At 38.3% G+C, this 27,934-nt stretch overlaps 1 protein-coding gene across 1 annotated transcript; it reads left to right on the forward strand.

The window, feature by feature from the left end:
- Positions 1-187: 187 nt before the first annotated feature.
- On the forward strand, positions 188-27,645 carry LOC311286295 (adhesion G protein-coupled receptor E4-like). Its single transcript, XM_084402430.1, has 15 exons — positions 188-410; positions 513-860; positions 1,858-2,175; positions 8,790-8,821; positions 12,957-13,028; positions 13,194-13,383; positions 20,804-20,923; positions 21,049-21,230; positions 21,340-21,501; positions 21,577-21,783; positions 21,861-22,093; positions 22,177-22,243; positions 22,326-22,417; positions 25,018-25,168; positions 26,874-27,645. Exons 1-15 carry the CDS (start codon positions 356-358, stop codon positions 27,006-27,008), a joined length of 2,364 nt encoding a protein of 787 aa, XP_084258556.1. The 5' UTR covers positions 188-355; the 3' UTR covers positions 27,009-27,645.
- Positions 27,646-27,934: the final 289 nt, after the last annotated feature.

Consider the following 27,934-nt stretch of genomic DNA (forward strand, 5'->3'; position numbering starts at 1 on the left):
TAGTTGAAATGTAGCAGAAAGAAGAGAATAAAAAACGTTCACACCACACCACTTTAACACTTTAACACTCACACACAACAAATAAAAAAACGTTCACACCTCCCCAGACACACTTGCTCAACAATCGCACTGGAAGTGAGATAAAGTGTGTGTGTGTGTGTGTGTGCGCGCGCGAGTGAGTGTGCGCGAATGAGTGTGTGTGTGTGAGTGAGTGAGAGAGAGAGACAGAGGAGAGAGAGAGAGAGAGAGAGAGAGAGAGAGAGAGAGAGAGAGAGAGAGAGAGAGAGAGAGAGAGAGAGAGAGAGAGCAGCTCTTCATAACACAGGCCACCAGCGGCTCACAGATAAAGCAGAAAATGATCCAGATCTGTGATCATAAACTTCTCATATTTCTCCTGCTCATCATGTCTGGTAAGAGTTTATTCTGTGTTTCTGGGTCTTTCTAAAACAGCACCTGTTCTCAATCAGGTCCATGTTCGCTCTGAGCTGAGTTTATCTCTCTTATGTTTTTAGTCTTGGCGTGTGAGACGACGGAGATCTTGACTTTCACTGGTTATGAAGGAGGAAAAGTTGAAATACGCTGTCCCTATGAGTCTGGATATGAGGAGCAGAATAAGTATCTCTGCAGAGGAGAGTGTGAAGTAAGCCTAGTGAAAGATAAATTGAAAGACATTCCTGTTGAATCTGGATCTCCAGCTAAAGACAGGAGATTCTCTCTGACCGATGACAGAACGACCCGCATCTTCACCGTCACCATCACTGATCTGAGAACAGAGGATCAAGGCAAATACTGGTGTGGTGTGAGGACAGGACTGGGAAAACCTGATAAATACACAGAGATTAACCTGCAAATTAAACCTGGTAAGTCAGAATATTCTGCATGAGTGAAGTGGACAGTGCACATAGATATGGTGTAAAACATATATAATCATAACTAATATATCAGTAACATCAGAGAGGTCTGTGTGTGTCTGAGAGAGCGCTGTATCACGTGTTGTAAGCAGGGTTCCCACGGGTCTTTGAAATCCTTGAAAGTTTGTGAATCTGAAAAAATAAAATTCAAGGCCCTGGAAAGTTTTTGAAAAATGAACATAATAGATAAAGTTCCTTGAAAGTGCTTGAATTTATTTTGTTTATTTAGTTTTCTGGAAAAAACATCCATATTATTTCCTCCGGTCCGTTAATGTGTTATTTTGCCAACACTTCGTGGCCCATGCATACTTGCTTGATTTATGTTAGCTACGCGCATTTACGCGTTACGTTAAGTGTTTCCCGCGTGAGGCACTTTGTGTTGTACGTTGCCATGGCGTTCACGTGCGCACAAAACAACTACGATGGAACCTCAACATTTGTTATTCAACACAACAAATGTGTTCCCACATTTAAGTCCTTGAATTTGAGGGTTTTGGACCTGGAAAGTCCTTGAAAGGTCCTTGAATTGGAAGTTAACCAAGGCGTGGGAAACCTGTGTAAAGATGTAAAGAGGCGAGATGACAGAAACCACAGTATTCTCTGTAGATGATGATAAGCGAGTGTTCACACCACATACACTGACCCGCATCACTTCCTCACACACAACACTGTCTCAGTTATGGAGAAATCGCTCATTCAAAACACAAAGTATACATTATCTGTACACAAAAGTTCAGGACTTTCTGTTGTAAAATACCTTTTCATTTTATATTTATTCCAATATCAGTCTTTGTTAACAGAGAAGCCGTTCACACCAAAACACAGCTGACATGATTTACATTAGACTAAACAGCCCATACTGTCACTATAACAGAGACTCAAGGATGCAGTGTAGAATTAAGGAGAATTTGGGACACTTACATCTCTCATTTATGCCCTGATTTAGTGTTCCACATGTTTGCTGTGACTGGAGAACATCTGAACATCACCTGCCATTATAACAGTGATCTGAAGAACAAGATCAAGTTCATGTGCAAAGGAAGCGATCCGTCGCTCTGTGAGACATCGGGTGTCAAAGCTACATCAGAAACAAGCAGTACTGGCAGATTCTCTCTGAGGGATGATGAATCTGCAGGAGTTTTTACTGTGACCATCACTGATCTGACACTAGAGGATTCTGGGATATACTGGTGTGGAGTTGTTGAGACGGGACAAAAGTACAAGAACAAGTGGATTTCAGTGACACATCTGAACATTAGTAACGGTAAGATGCAGTCATTTGATATTATTTTTAAGATCAAAATCTGATTGTAAAATCATTTGTTCGTTGTTTGCAGTCTAGAAGACTGTATTTAACAAGTGTTGCTGGTCACACATACAGCGCTATATTTGCACCACACTCTTGACATCAGTAAAGCGCTAATAAAAGCTGTGTAACAACATACAAAACATAGCTGACATGATTTACATTGGACTAAACAGCCCATTACTGTCACTATAACAGACTTAAGGATGGACATCAGTACTGCTGTGCCATAAAGATACTTTGGGATATTAAATCTCTCATTTGCCCTGATTTAGTGTCTGTCGTGTTTGCTGAGACTGGACAGAATCCAGATTTTCTAATATTGTACTTTTTTTTTGTGTTGGATCAATATTTCACAAATTGAATCTTTCTTTCATTTTGACTCCTACTTATCTGTTAATAAGTGATAAGTGACAGGCAGCGAGCATATGACAGATTGCGTGCAGAGTATTGCTGCGCTACATTACTGCCGTTCTCGACAACGCACCAAAAGTGGGGATTTAGTACGTACTCACATGAAGAACAAATATAGACACAGAGTGAGAGATTTAAGACTCAAACTTTCTTTGATGCAAAAACACCTTGTGTGAGTTGTTGTATTTAATGTTGATAATGAGCAAGAGTGCAATTGTTCCCAAATATCCACACGATGGCAAACGTGACATTGATTATCATACAACAGGTCAACAAAATCTGAAACACAAAATGTGTATTTTAAACACAGTACTATCAGTTCTTACTCTATTTTGCAACGAAACAATAGTTACAACGAAAGAGAAAAGCAGAACTACAGCACACACCGCACTGCAAAAAGAGATGTGTCAAAAAACAACACATGTGACTGTGTAGATAGCATTTTGACACACGTTGTGTAGATTTTTGCACACAATGTGTTTTTTTTTTTCTCCCGCTCTGGATAAGTTGACACCATACATGTGTTATTTACTGATGGGAAAACATTTGTGTTGGCAGAGGAAATAAATACACATATTTTATCTGGTAGATATGAAACGCTCTACAATTAATAAAAATCATGATGAAAACAAATATATTCTTACCTATTTTATATCGAATTTACGAGATTAACGGCTGTTTCTGTGTCGCCCAATCACACACTCTAAAAAGAGATGTGTTAAAAAACAACACACAAGCATGTGTTGATGGTATTTTGACACATGTTGTGTATATTGTGCACACAATGTGTGTTAAAATGTAACTCTGGAATAGCACTGGGTGAGGTGGGCACAAATACATCAAAAACTATTTTGTTACAAACTACAAATACTGGCTCATGAAATGTAACAAAATAAAATACAAAATACTGATGTGAAAATGTATTTAAATAAAATAAGTAATTAGTAAATACAAAAATACTCCCACAATAATCTTAAAGAGATACTTCACCTCTGGAAAGATGAATGTGTATTTAAAATGGGTCATTTATGTAGAAGACATTATTAATTATTATTTATTATAATTATTATATTAATATTTATAGACAAATTATTTTTGAATTTGGAGCCTTCTAGACTGAGAAAAGCCAGAAAATGTATTTTTTGGCTTATGTGGATGAAAGACAACAACTCCCAGAATGCACTTGCTTCGCTGCCCTAGGAGGCCACTCCCAAGCCACGCCTACCGGTAAGAGCGCGCAGTTAAAGAACAAGACTAGACTACTAGTGAGTCTCCGTGACGAGTCTGCCTGGGATTTCGAGATCGCCCAAAATGTCCGGGATTCGGCTTCTGCGTTCTACAGTCGCCATTCATTGTGTTTACTGTGGCGAGCAGGACGAGGCTGAGGGAGAACGGCGCGAGGCCGGTGGCGCGATTACTGATGAGCGACACCTGTGAGACGCACCGGTCTCGTATCTCTCACGGAGGAGCGGGAATTTTCTTAGCAATGCTAAAACGCACATCAAGCGATCACTTGTTTAGCGTTCATGTTCAGATTCACCAATCGGAATGAATTCAGTTAGATTGAAACAAAAGGTGTGCATGTAAACAATGAATGGCGACTGCAGAAAGCAAAAGCTGAATCCCGGACATTTTGGACGATCTCGACAGCCGGACATGTCCGGGAAAAAGAGGATGGTAACCCCTACTACTCAGCTTTCTCCACAGAACAAGAGCCTGCTAGCTTAGCTTCCAAAGAAAGATGGCTGACACTCTGTGTACATTCTGTGAGTGAGATCCCCCTATGGGCGGGTTGAACACATGCGGGACTGCTCCTCCTACTGGCTGTAGTCTCGCCTCTGGCCAAAAAATCCTCCGATGACGCAAAAGGACGATTTTTGTGTCGTCTGAGGATTTTTTCCAGACAAAAAATACTTAAATCTCTTGTCTCAGGGGGATATGAGGGTGGAAAGCATGGTAATTCGAAAATACTACAGGTTTTCTACTACTACAAAGCTTAATGCTAAATCCTGAAGTATCCCTTTAAGTCTTTTTTTTTTTTATTACTGAAAGGTCAATAACACAAATAGTAGTAATAACACAAATATGAGAAATGTGTAAATTCAAAATGGCGAAGTAGCAAAAAAAAAAAAAAAAAAAACAGACCGAGAATTTTCATCACAAAATCAAAATTCCATTTTAATCATAATATATATGATTAATCATATTAATCATAACATGTGTGGGTTTGTTTTACACACGAGACTCTAACTGCCCTGATCGCGTATGCTTTTTCCATAGTACAATCGCTCTGCGTGCGCAATTATTGAAAAACAATAGGATTGATGATTATTTTATACAAAATCCGATGGAATATCAATATTTCTCATATGTAATACGTTTAAAAACGTGTAAAAACTGCAGATGGATGTTATATTGTGAACGCTTGCTTAACATGGAGATTTCAGTGGAGTTACGACAGACGCGCTGTTTCATAATAGGTAGGGGAGACAGGGGTCAGTTGCAACAGGGGACAGTTGCAACATGTCATTTTTCTCCAGTCAGAAACAAGCTAGAGTGATGACACTCATACTGCTCATGCACAGTTAGACCCTCCCCCCACCAAGAAGACAGTAGACATATTCAGCATCTGCTGCTTCATTTATTGAACAAAACTTGTTTTGGAGGTTTGAAAGTACATTTTTTCATGAGTTGTAATTTTGTCATACAGTCCTGACATTTTGTATGAATTAATCAAAACTTACTTAGTTTGAATTATTGTTTTGTTGACTTCTAAGTGACATAGTTAGCATGTGTCAAAGTCAGTGTGTCATGGCTGATATGTTTGGGGACAGTTGCAACAAGTTATAAATTGCATGTTTAATAAAAGTTTGTTGCATTGCAAATTGTTTAATTCTTCCTGTCTGGCACTGAAATATGGAGAGATTGAATAGCATCTGTAACACCTGCACACTGAATATATGTAGGCCTATGTGCTACACATAAACAAACAAAACTCAACAACTTTTATTTGATAAATATCACTAAATAAATAAATAATAGGCTACAATAATATTATTATAGAAATAAATAATACTATAATATTATAGTAGGCCTGAAACAGTTAATATTTTCAGAATTATATATGCTCATTGAGACAAAAAGCTAAAATTAATTAGTGAAATTTAAGGTATTTTTTAACATGTTGCAACTGTCCCATGGTTGTGTTGCAACTGTCCCCTGGGTCGGGGTCAGTTGCAACATCTGACTTCTTCCATTCAAATAAATACTGTGAACGATATGTCATATGTAATCATCTTTAAATGGAATGGAGTAATTAGCAGACAGATGCAAGTTTAATATATACAAATTTGGTTGATCTAGTCCCAATAGTCTCTGAGTAACTGAGAGAAATGCAAAAAGTGTTGCAACTGTCCCCGGTCTCCCCTATGATGTCCTTTTATGAATGACAACACCGTGCATTGATCTCATAAGGCACAATTATTTTCTCTATAATGCCGTTCAGTGTGCAATATGTGTGTGTGTAGGATAATTGTGTAGGATAGAACTTTTTCTCCTAGTCATCTGGATACAAGACGAAACCAATCAATCACAGAGAGCATTCGATGCTGGTGCTTCGCTGAGCTCACAGGCCCAGTGCGTTTGGGAAACGAAGCCTTGCTTAGATGACAGAGAAACAATCGGGAGTTATTGCGCAATAAAACAAACCAAAAGTGTACATAACGGTTCAAAATGTTGACGTCAGTAAGATTTTTTTAATGAAATTAATATTTTTATTCAACAAGGATCGATGCATTAAATTGATCAAAAGTGACATTTAAGTGTATAAATTTGTATTTTTGTGAGAGTTATTAGAACTCTCAAAGGGGGAAGTGTTGGATTACATTTTTATTAAATGTTTAATTTAGTTTTTCCACTGCAATAGTATATAAACTGATAAAGTTTAGTAGACTGATTTCAGATGATTATTGAGTCTCCAGCAAGAGTCTCCTTTCCTGCCAGACCTGTTTTCTCTATTGTGTTTTAAATGAGTCAGATCACTTGATTCTCACCTTTCGGAGCCCAGATGTTGAATCGTTAGGTTGATTTACTTTCACCTTTTGTCTTTAATGGCTCTGGGATGGCTCTTGGAATTGGAGTTCCTGGCCAGTATCAGCATGTGAATAGTTATGCTAATTCAATTGGACTCAGAGTAGGGTGTGTTCCTACTTCATTTGCATGCTTTGTTCAGAGTCTCCACCTCTATGTAATCCCTCCCCCTTGGAATGTATATAACTACAATGCATACTGTATTAGAGTTAGATTATGTTGGACGAAACCGCAGCCGCGCTCAAATAAAGAAACTCTTCTGTTTGAACGTGATCCCAACGTCTCCTGGTCTGCTTTGAAGAAAGAAAAACTTTACAACACATTCAAGGGGTTTTACACTGTTAAAAAAAAAATCTACTTCATATAAATGCTGTTCTTTCAACTTTAAAGCATAAAATGTATCATGGTTTACACAAAAATATGAAATTGTTTTCAACAATTCAACAAATTGTTTCCTGAGCAGCAAATCAGCATATTAAAATGAATTATCATCAAGACTGGAGTAATGATGTCAGAAATTCAGCTTTGATCACATGAATAAATTACAGTTTACTATGACATAGAAAACATAGATAGCCTATGTTAAATTGTAATATTACAGTTTTTACTGTATTTTTGATCAAATAAATGCAGAAGAGAATTAAAAATCTTACAGACCCCAAACTTTTGAACAGTAGGCTAGTACTAGTAGGCTAGTATTATACTTAGGGTAGTTTTCTAAAAGTCACTGACTAATTACAGGCGAGTTGAGAGCACAAATCACAAAATATTTAGTAGTCATGAAAACGTATTCATATTTAGCATATTAATGATGCATTCACCTCATAAATCATGACACACTGCTCAGGAATGTGCATACAAGTTCAAATGCATGCTTTTAAAATGAAAAAGTATTGGTATCGGTATCGATATCGATATCGGCGATACTGGCCCTGTATTTACTTGGTATCGGATTGATACCGAAATTTGCAGTATCGCCCACCACTAATTGTAAGACAGTTAGCCACTCCGTTTGTTTGTTCGAGTTAGCAACCGTAACTAAGGGGGGCGGAGCTTACCGATAGGTCAATTTCTGGTCATTCTTCTCACATGGTCACATGGTTGATTTTCCAATATTGTACTTTTTTTGTGTGTTGGATCAATATTTCACAAATTGAATCTTTCTTTCATTTTGACTCCTACTTATCTGTTAATAAGTGATAAGTGACAGGCAGCGAGCATATGACAGATTGCCTGCAGAGTATTGCTGCGCTACATTACTGCCGTTCTCGACAACGCACCAAAAGTGGGGATTTAGTACGTACTCACATGAAGAACAAATATAGACACAGAGTGAGAGATTTAAGACTCAAACTTTCTTTGATGCAAAAACACCTTGTGCGAGTTGTTGTATTTAATGTTGATAATTAGCAAGAATGCAATTGCTCCCAAATATCCACACGATGGCAAACGTGACATTGATTATCATACAACAGGTCAACAAACAAAACGTGTATTTTAAACACAGTACTGTCAGTACTTACTCTATTTTGCAACGAAATAATAGTTCCAACGAAAGAGAAAAGCAGAACTACAGCACACACCGGTGTTTCGTAAACAATTCTGCAGCTTTGAAAAGAATTGTGAGTCAATCATTCAATGATTCATTTATAAATACAGCTAGTTGCTTTGTTACTGAATGTAAGAATGACTCAATGACTCGCTCATTGAGAAGACAGTGACTTACTGGTTTTAGTTTAATATTTCAAAGTATCACTTTGTTTTTCTGTCATTGCATGTTGCTCTATTGAACATTTTTCATTGAAAACATTTTTTATTTCATAAAGTTATTCATTAAGGTAAAAAAAAGCACTGGGAAATACATTTAGGGGGCAAATATTGTCCCTTAATGGAAAAGGTATGACTCAAGTCTAAGTGGAAGAGAGGGGGTACGCAGAAGGAGGTACGCACCACTGAAATCTTGCTGAATCCACAATCTTGCTGAAATTGCTGCTTAATAAAATAGTATTTTTTTTTAAGTTTTGCAGTTTATTATATTATTGTCTTCATGCTGATTTCTGTCATTGCAGGTATAAATAGAACACTGCTGGAAGGACGCAACGTAAGTTAAGTTTCTGAAATTGAAGTTGTAGAGACTCACAACTCCTATCAATAATAGCCCAAACTGAAGCAGTGCAATAACATGTGCATTTTAGATATGTGTGTAATCTGAAATATGAATGTGCTTTTCTAATAATTGCTGATGGTTTATGGGGCATTCAGTCCATATAAGCTGTGAATACTCTGCATACAAAAGCCAATTGAAAGAATGAGTTTGTGGACTCGCTAATTAATTAACACTATAAATTACTACAAATTCTCTTGTTATTTGAGGAGTAACATAAAGCTTGCATAATAAAATGTTGGAAATACATAACTGTCCGTAACCTGTACAAACATATACTTTTATTACAGTACTTCTGTGACAAAAGTTTGTTAGTTTGGATCAGGGCCGGCCCGAGGCATAAGCGAACTAAGTGGCTGCTTGATTTTTTACAAATTAATTAACATAAACAAGTGACATGAATGAATGAATGAATGAATAATTCAAGACAAGTAAATTTCTGATTTCATGATCAATATACCTGCCTACAACTGCTGCTGTGTCTGCCAGTGTTTGAGTCATGCGCATAACCTCGCGTGCAGACAATTCGTGCACAAAGTCACGGTAATGTTTGATCAGTGATTGATGATTGACATTTAAATCAATGATTTATCCTTTAAATTTAATGGTATTCAGAACAGAACAAGAATAAAAAAGTAACTATAAACAAGCCAAAACTAAATAATTTAAAGCGAAAGTAAAAGTAAGCGGCGTTGGGCTCACGTATCTCTCTCATTAGAATCACAATGTTTCAACATTCGCGATGTATTTGGATGGTAAACTATTCTTTATTATAGGCTTCTTTGTACTTCACTCACGTTCCAATATTGACGGAAAAAAAATCATCCTCTTCACATGCAAAAATGTGCTTGGAAACATCACAGTGGAGCGGTGCTTACTGTGAATGGTACAAATTGTACTACTGACTATTTAAACAGAGCAGTGTAATTTTGTTTGGTTGACTATTTTATTATTATATATTTATTACGGCTAATGAACAGGCTGCGATATCAAGATTGCAATGCTGGAATATGGTGTGTGTGTGTGAGGCGCGGTGTATGAGGCGCCATGTAGGATTTAAATCAAACTTCGCTTATCATGCATAACACACGTGTATATACACCTATAAATTACACGCATATACATGTATACTATTGGATGTTCAAAATACATATATGAAATACACGTGCACACTAATATGAAATCCATACCAATACATATTATGTTAGTCATGAATGCATATGTGAATAACTTGCATATACATATAAACTTGAGGCATGCATACACCTATAAATACTCGCATAAACATATAAACTTCCATGCATATACACCTATAAACACTCGCATATACATATAAGCTTCCATGCATACACCTATAAACACTCGCTCATACATATAAACCTCCATGCATATACACCTATAAACACTCGCACATACAACTTCCATGCATATACACCTATAAACACTCGCACATACAAAATAAAACGTGGATGCATGCTTTGTGTATATATGAATATGCGAGTGATTTCATATGTGGATGTGCGTGAACTTTTCAGTGCAAACGGAAGGCATTTCAGTGTAACCGGAAGGCATTTCAGTGTAAAAGTCATTTGTGTCATTTTGATAGTTTGTTTTCCAATTTGAAATGAAATAAGCATAAACGAGAAAACGGCCCCTTTATTCGTTTTTTCGTAAAAAAAAAACAAAAAAAAAAAGCAAAAAAAAAAAAACGAGATTTCGGCTTGATTTTTCGTTTTTTAGTTCACAGGCAAAAACCGGAATAAATTACTTCAAAATTCGTTTTCCACATGTGGGCGGCCTGACACACCCCCTTCCGCCGATTGGTCAAGCAAGTCTGAGCATGTGACGTCATCAGTTGTCGCTCGGGTCTGTTCAACAAAATAATAGTCCTCTACTATGGCTACAGATTCTTAAACTGTACAGGGCAGGTCCTATTGGGCTTTCTTCTGTGCAACTTTACACGTTTCACAGAAATCATTACATCAGAAATATTAATTATTAGTCTGCCACCAGCCTGTTTTATTTAGCTGTGCGGAGTTAAATCCGCTTGACAGCGCCGAGCGGGAGAGGCTCACTGACCAATGTCCAGTCAGCAGTCAGAACTTTTCTTTTAGACGCTCCGTTTTGACACGGGATGGTGATTGCAAATACTTTAATGCCAATCGCCTGAGGGTGGGTACCGATGATGGTGAAATACATTTTTACTGAAACTGTAATCATATCCGCGACCCGCGAGAATGAGACAGATGATTGACAGGATGATAGCGGAGGCAATTAAAGGTGCTAGATATCTTCTGTTAACAAAAAAAAATCTATTAAAAAGTGTTTGATATAAGTGACTTTGTCTTTGTTTTATTGTTTTTGTTGTTTTTAATCAAACAATTGTGAACCACAAACTGAGCCTTCGTTTTAAAGGGCAATTTCCAAATATATTTTATTTATTTGTTATAATATGGGTATTTTATAATACAGCATAAATAAAAACAAACACACGTAATATATATGCCTATAGGCTAAACACCACAATTTTTTGGTTTTGTTTGTGTGAACTTTTATCCCCAACCATATTTCTTCATGGGCTCCACTCCAGGGGTCACATCAGCACCCCTATACTTCCCATGGTACTAACTGTAATTAACAGTATGCTGACCCAGTTTATATGTAAAATCTTTGGTATTTGTAATCTATATGTAGGCTAATATCTAAAAACACTTTACAGTGTGATGGAATTAAACTTTTCTTACAGCGTGTTGTATATCACCACAGATTTATTGGCACCCTTCTATCTGTGTTGTATACTGTAATAGACAATTGTCCTGCAGAATGATGAGGTTTTTGGAAGAAAAACATTGCGAGCAAATGTCGAATTCTTGTTTGAAATATAAATCAACAACGTAAGAGGCTTTAGGCATTTATTTTTTTTTTTACGAAAGAACGAATAAAGGGGCCGTTTTCTCGTTTATGCTTATTTCATTTCAAATTGGAAACCAAACTATCAAAAAGGCAGGTTAATTCCGTGTACGCACAAATGCCTTCCGGTTACACTGAAATGCCTTCCGTTTGCACTGAAAAGTTCACGCACATCCACATATGAAATCACTCGCATATTCATATATACACAAAGCATGCATCCACGTTTTATTTTGTATGTATGCGCGAGTGTTTTATGGATGTGAATGCGTGCATCGAGTTTATATGTATGTGCGAGTGTTTATAGGTGTATATGCATGGAAGTTTATATGTATGAGCGAGTGTTTATAGGTGTATATGCATGGAAGTATATATGTATGTGCGAGTGTTTATAGGTGTATATGCATGGAAGTTTATATGTATGTGCGAGTGTTTATAGGTGTATGCATGGAAGTTTATATGTATATGCGAGTGTTTATAGGTGTATATGCATGGAAGTTTATATGTTTATGCGAGTTTTTATAGGTGTATGCGTGCGTCAAGTTTATATGTATATGCAAGTTATTCACAAGTGTATATGCATTCATGACTAACATAATATGTATTGGTATGGATTTCATATTAGTGTGCACGTGTATTTCATATATGTATTTTGAACATCCAATAGTATACATGTATATGCGAGTAATTTATAGGTGTATATGCACGTGTGTTATGTATGTATTGATAAGCGAAGTTTGATTTAAATCCTACGTGGCGCCTCATAGCGGTGTGTGTAACCTCATTGTATTAATTTATAATGTAACATTATAGCGTAATATTTGTGTCATTAATCGTCAAGCACAGGTGACTCCGCGTTGTGGGAGGGGGCCCCCAAATCAAATTCTGTTTAGGGCCCCCAAAAGGCTCGGGTCGGCACTGGTTTGGATACAAACACTGTCCACTGTAGCGAGCAAAATACAGAAAAGCACCTTTGGAAAAGTGTTTTTATTTCCACCAGTAGGTGGCGACAAATGTTTAAAAAAAATATGTCATTGAATCATTTGTTAAAGAAATTTGTTCAAAAACAGTGTCTGTGTTTCATTTCAGAGGCACTCAGCATACCCGGTTAGAGTCATCACTCACACATCGTCAAATTCTGTCTTCTCAATTTTGATTTCAGAGTCAGACTGAAAAGCTTCAAAATCTTCTAGAGCAGATCGAGAACATTACAGCGCAAGAGCTTCCTTTGACTGTAAGTCTTCAAGAGATTTTTTTTTTATATACATATAAAATAATCAAATCAAATGTAATTGTCAGTTACATTATTGACATTGCAGGTGTGATTAATTGGCTTTCTTAATATATTTACATTTACATTTACAGTATATATATATATTTTTTCTGATCAATAAATTAGAATGTGACCGATATTTTGAATATGGTCCTCAACGCTTCAGGAGAGATTTCAGAGTCTTCATCATCATTCAGACCAGCTGTACTAGCCTCCAACGGAAACCGTGTGTTAAAAACCAACGAGAAACTCATCTCTACATTGGTGAAGCCGACAGACACACATGACAGAGTCAATTTTACTCTTGCTGCTGTTGGTGAGTGGAGAAACTGTTATTATTGATGATGAAAATGAGCTTATATATGATATAGTTTATATAAAAAACTGTTATTATTGATGATGAAACTGAGCTTATATATGATATAGTTTATATAGTCTAGCGCAGGGGTTCTCAACTCTGGACCACGAGATCCACTTTCCTGGAGTTTAGCTCCAAAACGAATCAAACACACCTGAACAAGCTAATCAATGTTTTCATGATTACTACAACGTTACAGGCACACAGAGTTAAATCAACACTGCTCAGAGTACATATTGTCCCAATCTAAAGAGTGTTAAAAGTGTTAAAGTTAATGAGATAATTAAGTGATTAATTAAGATATGATTGAGCATTCAATCATATCTTCAGCCACAGCCTTAGGATCTGTTTACACGACACCGTTTTCAAGGCAAGGCAAGGCAAGTTTATTTATATAGCACATTTCATACACAATGACAATTCAAAGTGCTTTACATAGAAGAAATTAAAATAATAAAAAGAAATATGAATAATTAAAACAGTTTAGAAAAATAAAATACAGTACAGTACAAACAGTCGGACAAACAGTGGCACAGTGCTCATTCAGTAAATGCATAGCTAAACAGATGTGTTTTGAGTCTGGATTTGAAAGTGACTACAGTAGGAGCACATCTGGAAGCTGGTTCCAGCTGCGGCTGGCATAATAGCTAAAAGCGGACTCACCATGCTTAGAGTGAACCCTTGGTATTTCTAGCTGATATGATCCTAATTATCTGAGTGATCTGTTGGGTTTATATTCAGTGAGCATATCTGCAATATATTGAGGTCCTAGGCCATTGAATGATTTATATACCAGTAATAATACTTTAAAATCAATCCTAAATCTAACTGGGAGCCAGTGTAAAGACCTGAGGACTGGTGTAATATGTTCATATTTTCTGGTTCTGCTCAGAATCCTGGCGGCAGCGTTCTGTATGAGCTGCAACTGTCTTATGGTCTTTTTGGGAAGGCCAGTGAGGAGTCCATTACAATAATCCACCCTGCTGGTGATGAAAGCATGCACAAGTTTCTCTAAGTCTTGTCTGGAAACAAAGCATCTAATTCTTGCATGCAGATTTAATTATTGCTTTGACATGACTACTGAAACTAAGGTCTGACTCTAGTGTCACACCAAGATTCCTGACTTGATGTTTAGTTGTTTGACCCCTAGAGTGAAGGTATCCGTTCACCTTGAGAACTTCATCTTTGTTTCCAAATGCAATGACTTCAGTTTTGTCTTTGTTTAACTGAAGAAAGTTTTGACACATCCAACTGTTGACTTCATCAATGCATTGGCACAGGGAGTCAATGGGGCTGTAATCGTTAGGCGATAGGGCTGTGTGTCGTCTGCATAGCTGTGGTAAGCAATTTGGTTCTTTCTCATTATTTGTCTCATTGGGAGCATATACAGGTTGAACAGGAGTGGCGCAAGAATTGAGCCTTGAGGGACTCTGCATGTCATGGATGTCCACTCAGACTTATGGTCTCCTATACTCACATAATAACCTCTCCCATCTAAGTATGACCTGAACCATTTTAGGACTGTCCCAGAAAGCCCCACCCAGTTTTCCAGCCTGTCCAGAAGTATGTTATGATCGACAGTGTCAAATGCAGCACTGAGGTCGAGTAGCACCAGCACTGATAATTTGCCTGAATCAGTATTTAAGCGAATATCGTTTATTATCTTTATGAGCGCTGTCTCTGTGCTGTGGTGCGGTCAGAAACCAGATTGAAAATTGTCAAAGTATCCATTCGAGCATAAGAATTTGTTCAGCTGATTGAAGACAACTTTTTCAATGATCTTGCCTATGAAAGGAAGATTTGAGGTCGGTCTATAATTGCTTAATATGGTCTTATCCAGATTGCTCTTTTTCAGGAGGGGCTTGACAACTGCAGTTTTCAGGGAGTTTGGAAAACTCCCAGAGTGAAGTGAGGCATTTACCACTTCTAGAAGATCTGCTTCTAAACTGTTTAACACACTTTTGAAAAAAGATGTGGGAAGTGTGTCAAGAGTGCAGGTTGATGTTTTAAGGTGCTGTACGGTTTCTTCCAAAATTTTGCCATCAATTTCTTTGAAATCAGACATAGTAACTACTTTCTCAGGTGGTTTGATCTGTCTGACCTCAGTGCAACTCAAGGATGTGCTGATCACCTTTCTGATATTATTACAAACTCACTGCACTTGCTGTCTGAGAGCATTTCACTGGGAATCTGGCTTGGGGGGGTTGTCAGTCTCTCTACAGTAGCAAAAAGAGTGCATGTGTTGTTTAAATTGCTGTTTATAATATTTGAGAAGAAAGTCTGTCTAGCTTTGCCTAGTTCCATATTGAAAGCATGAAGGCTGTCTTTGTAGATGTTATAATGGACTACAAGTTTTGTCTTCCGCCACATGCGCTCTGCTTTTCTGCATTGTCTTTTCATATTTTGCACTGCTGTTGAGTTTCTCCAAGGTGCTTTTTGTCTGCCACTCTTCTTCCTGACTTTAACAGGAGCAATATCATCAATTACACTTTTAACTTTTGAGTTAAAAGAATCAAGGAGAAAATCAACAGAGTCTGCAGACATGCTTGGCGTTAAGGATATAGCCTTCATAAATAGTACACTAGTGTTCTCATTTAAGCATCTCTTCTTGACACACACAGATCTAGCTTCAGTGAAAATACAGAAATGATCAGACAGTGCTACATCCTTAATAACAATCGATGAAATGTAGACCCTTACTGATAAGTAAATCTAGAGTGTGTCCACGATTGTGTGTGGGTCCATGTACATGCTGAGTCAGATCAAAAGTTTTTTAAACAGTTTTGATTTCTTTTGCCATATTGTTTTCTGCACTATCTATGTGGATGTTAAAATCTCCAGCAATGGCAAAACAGTCAAACTCTGAGGTAATTGTTGATAACAGTTCTGTAAAGTCCTCAGCAAAGGTTGGAGAGTATTTTGGAGGCCTGTAAATAATGGTAAGTAAAATGCGTGGAGCACCTTTTAACACAATACCCAGATATTCGAAAGAAGGGTAATTCCCAAATGATATTTGCTTACATTGATAGATATCTTTAAAAAGAGCAGCTAGACCCCCACCTCTCTTAACAGCTCTGCAGACACTCATAAAAGTAAAGTTAGGAGGGCCTGTTTCATTGAGGACTGTTGCACTGCAGCTGTCTTCTAGCCAGGTTTCATTTAGAAGCATAAAATCCAGGTTGTTTGTGGTTATTAAGTCGTTGACTAGAAGTGATTTATTTTTAAGTGAGCGAATGTTTAAAAGTGCTAACTTAACAGTCTTACTTTTTGTCCCCACATCAATCTTAGTTTGACGTGTAATAGGCACCAGATTAGTTGGGTTTGCTGTACGGCTATTGAAGGCCTTAGACTTTCTATCTTGTAATAGAACAGCAATAAAGAACGATACAGGCACACTGGGTTCCCGCTTGTTCTGTAAACATTTGAGAAAGTTACTGTTATCAGAGCGGAGACCCGACACATATCACTAAGAGCTGGTATCAGTTGTTTTTGGTTCACCTCGAGCAGATGGAGGAGGGTGTGGGCCCTGGCGTTGTGGCAGAGGCCGAAGAGCTCTCACAGGAGGATGGGGGAGGGCGAGCTGGGCCCGCAGGCTTTGGTGGTTGAGGTGCCTGCCGTTTTTTGGTTGGTATCTGGGGGCTTGCAGCAAAAGAGTGGGATAGTTTGGTTCCAGCATACACCAGTTCTTCCATTTTCTGTGAGAAGCAGAGAAGTGGCGATGCTGGAGAGAGGGAAAAAGTGTCTGGTGAAAGGGGCTGTTGCTCTGGTGTTATCGGAGGCTGTGATATGCTGTCCTGGCTTCCCTGGCTGTTTTCCAGGAAGATGTCCTTGGGTGCTGAATCTTGGAGCAGTTCTAATATGTCTGTCTGTGGGGAGCTCTGTGGGCAGGGCTCAGCTGAGACTGGGTGCATGAGCAGAGGTTGTTGTGGCGGAGTGGTGTTATCATTGTCCTTATGTGATATGTCAAACGCATGTCCATTTTGCTGCTGAAGTAAAGTCCTGTGGTCATTCATACTGTGTCCAGGTGTGTGTGTACCGTTCAGATTGAGTGGATTGGCACACACTGCAGAAGGATGATTGAGGGAGAAGTAGATATTGTCCTTTAACACTCTTGAACCAAGTTTGTTTGGGTGATGGCCATCCCGATGAAAAAGTTGTCTCTGACTCCAGAAAAGATTGAAATTGTCAATGAAGTTTACTCCTTTTATATTGCAGGTTTTTTGCAGCCATGTATTTAGCCCAAGCAACCGTGAAAACCTGTTTGTTCCTCTTGCTGGGAGTGGTCCACTGATGAATGTTTGAACTTTCAGTCTTTTAAGTGTTTAAAAAAGTTCAATTGAAATCCTTCTTAAGGCGTTCTGACTGCTCTTTATGAATATCATTCTTCCCCACATGAATGATGAGTCGATTTGCAGTCTTATGTTTCATCAGAATGTTCTGAAGTTCCCTGTTTACATCAGAAGTTGTTGCTTGTGGAAGGCAGCACGTAGTTGTATCCCTGCTGCTAATGTTTCTGATTATGGAGTCCCCCACTATCAGAGTCCTGGGCTCGGCTAAAAACGTAAAACTTTTTATAATTTTTGGCCGTTCGTTTCCACGACAACAAAGAGTCAGTTTGGGTGCCTGAAAATGCAAAGTTTTGAAAACTTAAACGTAGGGGAGACCGGGGACAGTTGCAACACTTTTTGCATTTCTCTCAGTTACTCAGAGACTATTGGGACTAGACCAACCCAATTTGGATATACACTGCTCAAAAAAATTAAAGGAACACTTTGAAAACACATCAGATCTCAATGGGGAAAAAGATAATGCTGGATATCTATACTAATATGGACTGGGTAATGTGTTATGAACGAAAGGATGCCACATCGTTTGATGGAAATGAAAATGATCAACCTACAGAGGATTGAATTCAAAGACACTCCGGAAATCTGAGTGAAAAAATGATGCAGCAGGCTTGTCAATTTTGCTGAAATTTCATTGCAGCAACTCAAAATGGTACTCAGTAGTTTGTATGGCCCCCACGTGCTTGTATGCATGCCTGACAACGTCGGGGCATGCTCCTAATGAGACGACGGATGGTGTCCTGGGGTATTTCCTCCCAGATCTGGACCAGCGCATCACTGAGCTCCTGGACAGTCTGAGGTGCAACCAGGTGATGTCAGATGGACCGAAACACAATGTCCCAGAGGTGTTCTATTGGATGTAGGTCAGGTGAGCGTGGTGGCCCTTCAATGGTATCATTCCTTCATCCTCCAGGAACTGCCTGCATGCTCTCGCCACATGAGGCCGGGCATTGTTGTGCACCAGGAGGAACCCAGGACCCACTGCACCAGCATAGGGTCTGACAATGGATCCAAGGATTTCATCCCAATACCTAATGGCAGTCAGGGTGCCATTGTCTAGCCTGCAGAGGTCTATGCGACCCTCCATGGATATGCCTCCCCAGACCATCACTGACCCACCACCAAACCGGTCATGCTGAACGATGTTACAGGCAGCATAACATTCTCCACGGCTTCTCCAGACCCTTTCCTGTCTGTCACGTGCTCAGGGTGAACCTGCTCTCATTTGTGAAAACCACAGGGCACCAGTGACGGACCTGCCAATTCTGGTGTTCAATGGGAAATGCCAATCGAGCTCCCTGGTGCTGGGCAGTGAGCACAGGGCCCACTAGAGGACGTCGGCCCCTCAGGCCACCCTCATGAAGTCTGTTTCTGATTGTTTGGTCAGAGACATTCACACCAGTGGCCTGCTGGAGGTCATTTTGTAGGGCTCTGGCAGTGCTCATCATGTTCCTCCTCGCACAAAGGAGCAGATACCGGTCCTGCTGATGGGTTAAGGACCTTCTACGGCCCTGTCCAGCTCTCCTAGAGTAGCTGTCTGTCTTCCTGGAATCTCCTCCATGCTCTTGAGACTGTGCTGGGAGACACAGCAAACCTTCTGGCAATGGCACGTATTGATGAGCCATCCTGAAGGAGCTGGACTGCCTGCGCAACCTCTGTAGGGTCCAGGTATCGCCTCATGCTACCAGTAGTGACACTGACCCTAGCCAAATGCAAAACTGGTGAAAAACAGTCCGAAAAGATGAGTAGGGAAAAAATGTCAGTGGCCTCCACCTGTAAAACCATTCCTGTTTTGGGGGTTGTCTCACTGTTGCCCATCTAGTGGACCTGCTGTTAATGTCATTAACACTAAAGCAGCTGAAACTGATTACCAACCCCCTCTGTTACTTAACTGACCAGATCAATATCCCAGGAGTTTAACTGACTTGATGCTATTCTCTGATTAAAAAGTGTTCCCTTTATTTTTTTGAGCAGTGTATTAAACTTGCATCTGTCTGCTAGATACCCATACCATATAAAGATGATTATATATGACATATCGTTCACAGTATTTATTTAATTGGAAGAAGCCAGATGTTGCAACTGACCCCAACCCAGGGGACAGTTGCAACACAACCATGGGACGGTTGCAACATGTTAAAATTACTTTAAATTTCACTAATTAACTTTAGCTTTTTGTCTCAATGAGCATATAGAATTCTGAAAATATTAACTGTTTTAGGCCTACTATAATATTATAGTATTATTTATTTCAATAATATTATCGTAGCCTATTATTTATTTATTTAGTGATATTTATCAAATAACAGTTATTGAGTTTTGTTTGTTTATGTGTAGAACATAGGTCTACATATATTCAGTGTGCAGGTGTTACAGATGCTATTCAATCTCTCCATATTTCAGTGCCAGACAGGAAGAATTGAACAATTTGCAATGCAACAAACTTTTAATAAACATGCAATTTATAACTTGTTGCAACTGTCCCCAAACCTATCAGCCATGACACACTGACTTTGACAGTTTTAATTAATTCATACAAAATGTCAGGACTGTATGACAAAAATACATCTCATGAAAAAAATTACTTTCATACCTCCAAAACAAGTTTTATTCAATAAATGCAGCAGCAGATGCTGAATATATCTACTGTCTTCTTGGTGGGGGAAGGGTCTAACTGTGCATGTGCAGTATGAGTATCATCACTCTAGCCTGTTTCTGATTGGAGAAAAATGACATGTTGCAACCATCCCCTGTTGCAACTGTCCCCGGTCTCCCCTACCCTAAGATGAATCAACTAAAGATAAAAGAAGACATTACATCTCTCAAGATCTCAGCAGAAGAGGATTAAACAACTCCACAAACAGCATTACCAGCTTGACTTAATTTAACTAATTTAGTTCAAACTAGTAATTAGATGAAATAGTTATTTTATTTTAGTCTTTTTATTGTTTTGTTTTTTGCACATTTGTGCAGATTGAATCAACTTTAATAAAAACAAAAAACAAAACATAACTGCTTATTTTCTAAATCAGAGGTTGAAGTCTTCATGGTTGGACCCAGTGTCACCTTAGATAAAATCCCTCGACTTGTCACGACAAATTCTTCTGTGGACATCGATCTCATTGGGATCGCCAAGAACAACAATGAAACAAGTATGTGAGATGTGTTTTAATACAACATTTTAAATAATACATTTTTAGAAGATATATCACTAAACCACATTTAACTAAAGGTTTTAATGTGTTCAGTACAAGTTTCTTCTGTTTCTGTCACACAGGATCAGCTGCTGTGGCTTTCATGAGTTATAACACAATGGAGAATTTACTGAAGCCAGACTTCTTCAACACATCAAATGACACGAATAACACCATGATGTCCACTGTGATCTCAGTTACTCTTCCCAAAACCACCAACACTAAACTCACCAAACCAGTCAACTTCACCCTCAAACACATCAGCGTGAGAGACTGAAATGTGTTTTTGTCCAACCTGAGAACTGATGAACATCTGAAAGCATCTAATATTCAGAGTTATACTATTTTCTGCATGTTCTTTCTTCTTTTTGCAGGTGTTTGAGCCCGGCAGTCCTCTGTCCTGTGTGTACTGGAACATCAGCGAGTGGATTGTAGATGGCTGTTCTGTTTTAGAGACCAACAGCAGCTACACTGTGTGTTCCTGTGCTCATCTGTCCACATTCGCTCTCATCATGCAAACCAGCCACCCATCAGAGGTACGAGAACATTTATAGTGAGCATTGAAGAACAGCACAGATTTGGCACTCATGTACTCTGACATGTTTCCTCAGAGCGACTCAAAGCTGGACGTGTTGAATTTGGTGTGTGTGATCGTGGGGCTGGTGTTCTTCAGTTTGGCCCTGTTGACCTTTGCCCTTTGTCAGTGGAGTCCTGGAGTGAATAATGTGGCTCGAATCAACCTCTGCGTGAGTCTTCTGTTGGCTCACCTTCTGTTCCTGCTCACACAACAGTTCCTGAGACTCATACGCCCTCATCAGGTGAGAATGATGAAGGAGCCCTACAGCTCAGCACAGTCTCACTGAGAATCATCATAACCGTCTCTCATGATCTCCAGGTGTTGTGTGCCGTGATATCAGGTGTGCTGCACTTCCTCTTTCTCTCCGGCTTTGTGTGGATGTTCATTGAAGCTGTGCTGCTCTTCATCTGTGTGAAGAACCTATCACAGATCAGCTCCAAAAGGAGGGGGGTGCTTAGCAGTGGATTCCTGTGTGTGATTGGATATACGGTTGCTCTGGTTGTGGTGGCTGTGTCTGCTGGGGTGAATCCTAAAGGCTACGGAAGTGAACAGTGAGTTTAGTTTGAGAGACTCAGAGATCAACACCTTCATCCTTCATGTTTGTTCATTTAATTATTTGTCTTCATCTAAACAGGTGCTGGATTAAAATGGATAAAGGCTTTATCTGGAGTTTTCAGGGACCTGTTTGCGTCATACTAGCAGTAAGCACATTTCTCATCATGATTTTGTGTTAAAAGGAAAAGTGATTAAAGATTAATTCCTGTTGTTTCTCTTACTGTGCAGTTAAACATGATTCTCTTCATCTACATCATCATCAGTCTGACCTCCACCTTGAAAAATCTGAACGCTGAAGTTTCACATATGAAACGAACCAAGTAACAAACAATATGATTTGAACACTCCATGAAATATGTATATATATTGTTATATGCTGCATATCTACCTTTAACCTTATTTTGATTATTCTCAGGTTATGGAAGTAAAATAATGTCAAATGTTTTTGAAATAAAAAGCCTGTTGAATTGCACTACTTGAAAAAAATAGGCATTGCATTAACCATGCTTGCATTTTAATGCATTATATTTTTAGGGCTTGCATTTTTATGGGCTGAAATTCAGCATGGTTGAATATTTAAGCTGTGAATATTTCAATTAAAAACATTTCAAACACCTTTTCATTATTAAAAATTCAAAAATCCATATTCACCTTTCATATTTCACTTCCAAAATATTCAAACTGTTTAAAAATACAACCTATAATATTCAACATGCAATTTTCGGTCCGTTTTATTTCGCTTTGCAAATTCGCTTCCACAAAATCAGTGGTTCAAATTCGACAGTAAATTCAACATTGGCATCCAGGAACTGCAGGAAAAGCAGTAGATTGCCGAGCATACTCTCCATCTGCTGTTAGTCGACCTCACCATCAGATGGTGCAAAAGCGCTTGTTGTTGATGAAGACCAGCAAAATTAGAGCAAGTCATTCATTCATAAAACTCATTTACAGCAATGTATTTGTGATTATTATGACGGCTGTTTTATGTTAAATTCAGTGCCTTCATGGTTACTTTTCCTGTGTAGCCTACATGCATCTTTCTCTACCGTGAACGAGATTATAATGTTATTCCCCGATGCGGATGTACAGATCCAGTGTTACATTTTTGAGGTTGACATATATTTTTCTTGGTTGTTTAGTTGCCTTAACTTTATATTGTGGCGATGTGCTGCATGCAGGCTATGGGTTTCCCTCAATACTTCAGGATTCCCCTGCTGGACATATAAAACGCTTAACGTATCTTAATGGACTAATTACAGTGATATAAAAGACCAAACTCGCAGGCAAGCAGATGGACTCAGAATAACGCGCAAAGCTGAGCGTTTCCCAGTGATAGACTGGCATAAAGACGGCTTGACGTTGGACATTCGCACATTTAGGGACCGTCTCTAAAGTGTATACGACATTGGTATACACGTTTCTAACTCCGATAGCATTTGAATAGAACGACGTACAGTCATAAAACCAACTGTAACGTGTTCATGTAGTGTCAGGCATAATGCGCACCCTTTGGATTTTTGATATTTATTCAAATAAATTTAAGTTTGTTATTGAAGTTAGAAACGTGTATGCCAATGTTGTATGCAACTTTAGAGACGGTCCCTAAATGTGCGAATGTCCAAAGTCAAGCCAATTTTACATTTAGTCATTTAGCAGACGAAGCGATTTACAGTTAAACTAACAATAGGACAACAATATGCAAGTGCTATGACAGTTTAAGCTAATGCAATACACGTAGGCATACTATATATATATATATATATATATATAGAGAGAGAGAGAGAGAGAGAGAGAGAGAGAGAGAGAATAGAAGAGAATAGAATAGAATAGAAAGTGTTAGTATTAATTGATCAAGTGTTGATTTTATGCCAGTATATCACAAAACGCTCAGCATGAAACTTTGTGCGTTAAGTTCATATTCTGAGTCCATCTTCTTGCCTGTAGCCTATATAGCCTACAGCCTACATCCCCAATAAGGTGCAAGATTGGTCTTTCATATCACTGTATGTGTTAAGCGTTTTGTCCCAACGGAAGGTGAATCCTTGAGTATGAGGTATTGAGGGAACCGATTATAATCCTGTTCATGGTAGAGAAAGCTGATGACATGTAGAATACACAGGGAAAGTAACAATGAAGTTATTGAATGAAACATAAACACAGCTTTTGTGTGTTTATCATCTTTTCCGCATATAATGACACATAATCATTTCCATTTTATGAATGAATGTCTTCGTCAACAATAAGCGCTTTTGCACCATCTGATGGTGAGGTCGACTAACAGCAGATGGAGAGTATGCTTGGTAATCTACTGCTTTTCCTGCAGTTCCTGGATGTCAATGTTGAATTAACTGTCGAATTTGAACCACTGAATTTGTGGAAGTGAATTTGCAAAGCGAAATAAAATGGACCGAAAATTGCCTGTTGAATATTATAGGTTGTTTTTTTAAACAGTTTGAATATTTTGGAAGTGAAATATGAAAGGTGAATATGGATTATTGAATTTTTAATAATGAAAAGGTGTTTGAAATGTTTTTAATTGAAATATTCACAGCTTAAATATTCAACCATGTTGAATTTCAGCCCATAAAAATGCAAGCCCTAAAAATACAATGCATTAAAATGCAAGCATGGTTAATGCAATGCCTATTTTCTTTCAAGTAGTGCAATTCAACAGGCTTTTTATTTCAAAAACATTTGACATTATTTTACTTCCATACAGGTTAGGTAAAGTCAAATGTGTACAATAACAATTGCAGAGTTTTTCTTCATAAATCACTTTCTTAAACAAGTTTCAAGTGTGGTTGATTACAATACAGAAGTGTTCTACAGACAAAAAGTCATACTTATAACAGGATAATTGCAGATTTTCCACAACAATATAATCAATAAATATATATTAACTCTCCATCTTTCTCTGCAGGAATATGACATTTAAAACACTGGCTCAGTTTGTGGTTCTTGGTTGCTCCTGGATTCTGGGTTTCTGGAAGGAGCTGGAGATCCCCTTCCTGATCTTGAACTCCCAGCAGGGAACCTTCATGTTCCTGGTCTATTGTGTCCTCAATGATCAGGTCAGACATCAGTACAGACAGTCTACCAGAAAATCATCTCTCACCTACTTTATATTAAAGGGTTAGTTCCCAAAAATGAAAATTAGCCCATGATTTACTCGCCCTCAAGTCATCCTAGGTGTATATGACATTCTTCTTTGAGATGAATACAATCAGAGATATATTAAAAAAATGTCCTGGCTCTTCCAAGCTTTATAATGGCAGTGAATGGCCGTTTCTGTTAACAAGCCAGCTTCCATTGAAAATGAATGACTTCCGGTAACTTTGGAAGCTCAAGTCGGCCGCGGTGTGTACGTACAGTAATAAAGGCCTTCTGAAGTGAAGCGATGTGTTTGTGTGAGAAAAATATATCGACTAAAACAACTAGCTTCCGGCAGACGGCCGTACGCAAGTCGACTTGCACCAAAAGAGTAACCAGTGACGCATGTATGATGTAGATGTAGGAGCGGCGTAAGCTTTGACGCCTCTCACGGTTCAAACAAACAGGGCTGGGCAACAAACTCAAGCTCCTCTCATATTTTCTCTCAAAAAATTGTCTTTTTAAACTAATTTGTGACTGGTGTTTTGTTTTGCTCGATCTCCGTGTTCGTCATTACGTTGCACGTCAGGTCAAGGGTCACTCTTTCACCGAAACGGCCATTCACTGCCATTATAAAGCTTGTAACTGGATCAACTATTATACTTTAAACTCTGATTGTATTCGTCTGAAAGAAGAATGTCATATACACCTAGGATGACTTAAGGGTGAGTAAATCATGGGCTAATTTTCATTTTGGGGTGAACTAACCCTTTAACCCTTTAGAACCGTCTGTGTCGCCACCGACACATACCAGCAAGCTGTATTCATTTGACCGTAACTCTTCAACCGTTTGCACTATCAAAACCATTCAAATTGCCCCTGACAGTAGATAACATACGCTTTTCGGCAATATATGGCTTATTACGTAATTTCATGCTTTCGCGCGGGAAGGAGGATTTGAACAGAGAGATACGACGAGCAGCAGGTTAGAGTGTTTTGGATTGCATAACATAATAAAAGAAACAAACAAATACATGGCGAAAGAAGTGTTAGACAGCAGAAGAGGGGATTGGGATGATTTTTAATGAAACTTGGGAAGCAGATGGCCGTTACTCTTTCACGTATCTAAGCATGTAGTGAGTGCATGTGTATGTGTGCGTGCCTATGAATGCGTGTATTTGTATGTGTGCGTGTATGAAAAAAAGTGTCCTAAATGAAAACTGTGCCACCCAATGTCACAAAAAAGACTTGTATGTATTATAGTTCATCTTTCAACTTTAAATTGTTAGTTTCTTTCGTCCTTGATTTTTTTCTGTTTTTTTTTTTCTAAATAAAAATCAGTAAATTCATTCTCGTTTTTTTTATTTTTGTCTATTTAAATTCTATTTACAAACTCACCACACACAATAATGGTCAATAACTGCCATTTATTGAAAGGTTATATTTTTCTGAAAAAGATGACACCTTGCACATTAAGATAGCACATTGTTTTAGAATTGTACAGTCAAAAAATCTAAATATGTGAAAAACACCTATATTTTAGCTTCAGGTTCTAAAGGGTTAAGTTCATTTTTCATTTCTCATCTTCTATTCTTGAAAAATTCTTGAAAAATAACCTGGACATGTTCTGTGTTTTTGTTTTTTTAACCAGAAATTAAAACTATTTCTCTTCTCATTCTTGTCCAGGTCAGGCAGCAGTACAGGAAGTTCTTCAGATGTCCATCAAGAAACAGTGAAGACACAAGCATCCATATTCAGCAAAGGAAGTGCCATTCTTATGAAAGTGACATGACCGTCTCAGTTACAAATTTAACTAGTTAACCTGCTATATATTTACAGCAGTCAATACACTTATGTGAATCTATAAATTTCTTTAAGTGCAACATTTCTTTGGTAGAGGAACTACCATGATTTTTAGAGGCTTGTATACTGGGTTACGCTTTTAATACGCTAAACAAATAAGAAGATAAAGCAATTGTTTTTCAGCTTAAAGTGTTTTATTAAAGCAGTGTACTATCTGTAACATTTCAAATCTTATTTTCTTTTAAACAATCTATTCAAAACTCAAAACATATTCATAACTCATAATCTCACAATCCAAAAAGATTCCACAGAAGTATCTCACAGAATTTGTGAATAAACAAATTTAGTTTCACAATTAAAAACAATAACATAAATTACCTAGCCTGGGTTTCCCCATACTGCCTTGCTCGCAGCGCGATTTTATTCACGCTGCTAGGCAGTCTGGACACCATGGACCAGATTTTCCCCTGAAAAAGGGAACCAGTCACAGAACGGGGAGGGAGCAGCAAGACGATGACGACACCGAAGCAGTTTGTTTATATCTATGGATCCAACATGGCATCAGACTCGATGTTACCTTCTACCCTCATGTTTATTTTGCACAAACTGTAATATTCGCTAAACGCCATCGTGTACAAATAAATCTTTGACCCATCGTCTTTTTCCCCGTCAAATTTCTGTCACTCTACATACGTCATCTGGTATAATTGAAGCGATTGGCTATGAGCTACATACAGGCGCATTTGATAGACATTCATAGCGCCCAATAAACGGCTCTGGGCATTCGTAAACCACGCCTCAAATACGAGAAAATGAACACGTGAGACTTGGTCTGACGTTAGCCAGGCTATAAATTACCTGTAATAAAACAGAAAAAGGTTCCATATGATTTTGCATAAGAAATGAACCACAATATCAGTAGTTTGAATCATTTATTTTAAATA

Source organism: Rutilus rutilus (assembly GCF_951802725.1).
Source record: "Rutilus rutilus genome assembly, chromosome: 2".
Classification (NCBI taxonomy): Eukaryota; Metazoa; Chordata; class Actinopteri; order Cypriniformes; family Leuciscidae; genus Rutilus; species Rutilus rutilus.

Coding starts and splice junctions, on each gene's coding strand:
- LOC311286295 (XM_084402430.1), top strand. CDS start 356: ATGATCCAGATCTGTGATCATAAACTTCTCATATTTCTCCTGCTCATC. Junction 13,029..13,193: donor CGCAAGAGCTTCCTTTGACT/GTAAGTCTTCAA, acceptor TCAATAAATTAG/AATGTGACCGATATTTTGAA. Junction 21,502..21,576: donor AAACCAGCCACCCATCAGAG/GTACGAGAACAT, acceptor ATGTTTCCTCAG/AGCGACTCAAAGCTGGACGT.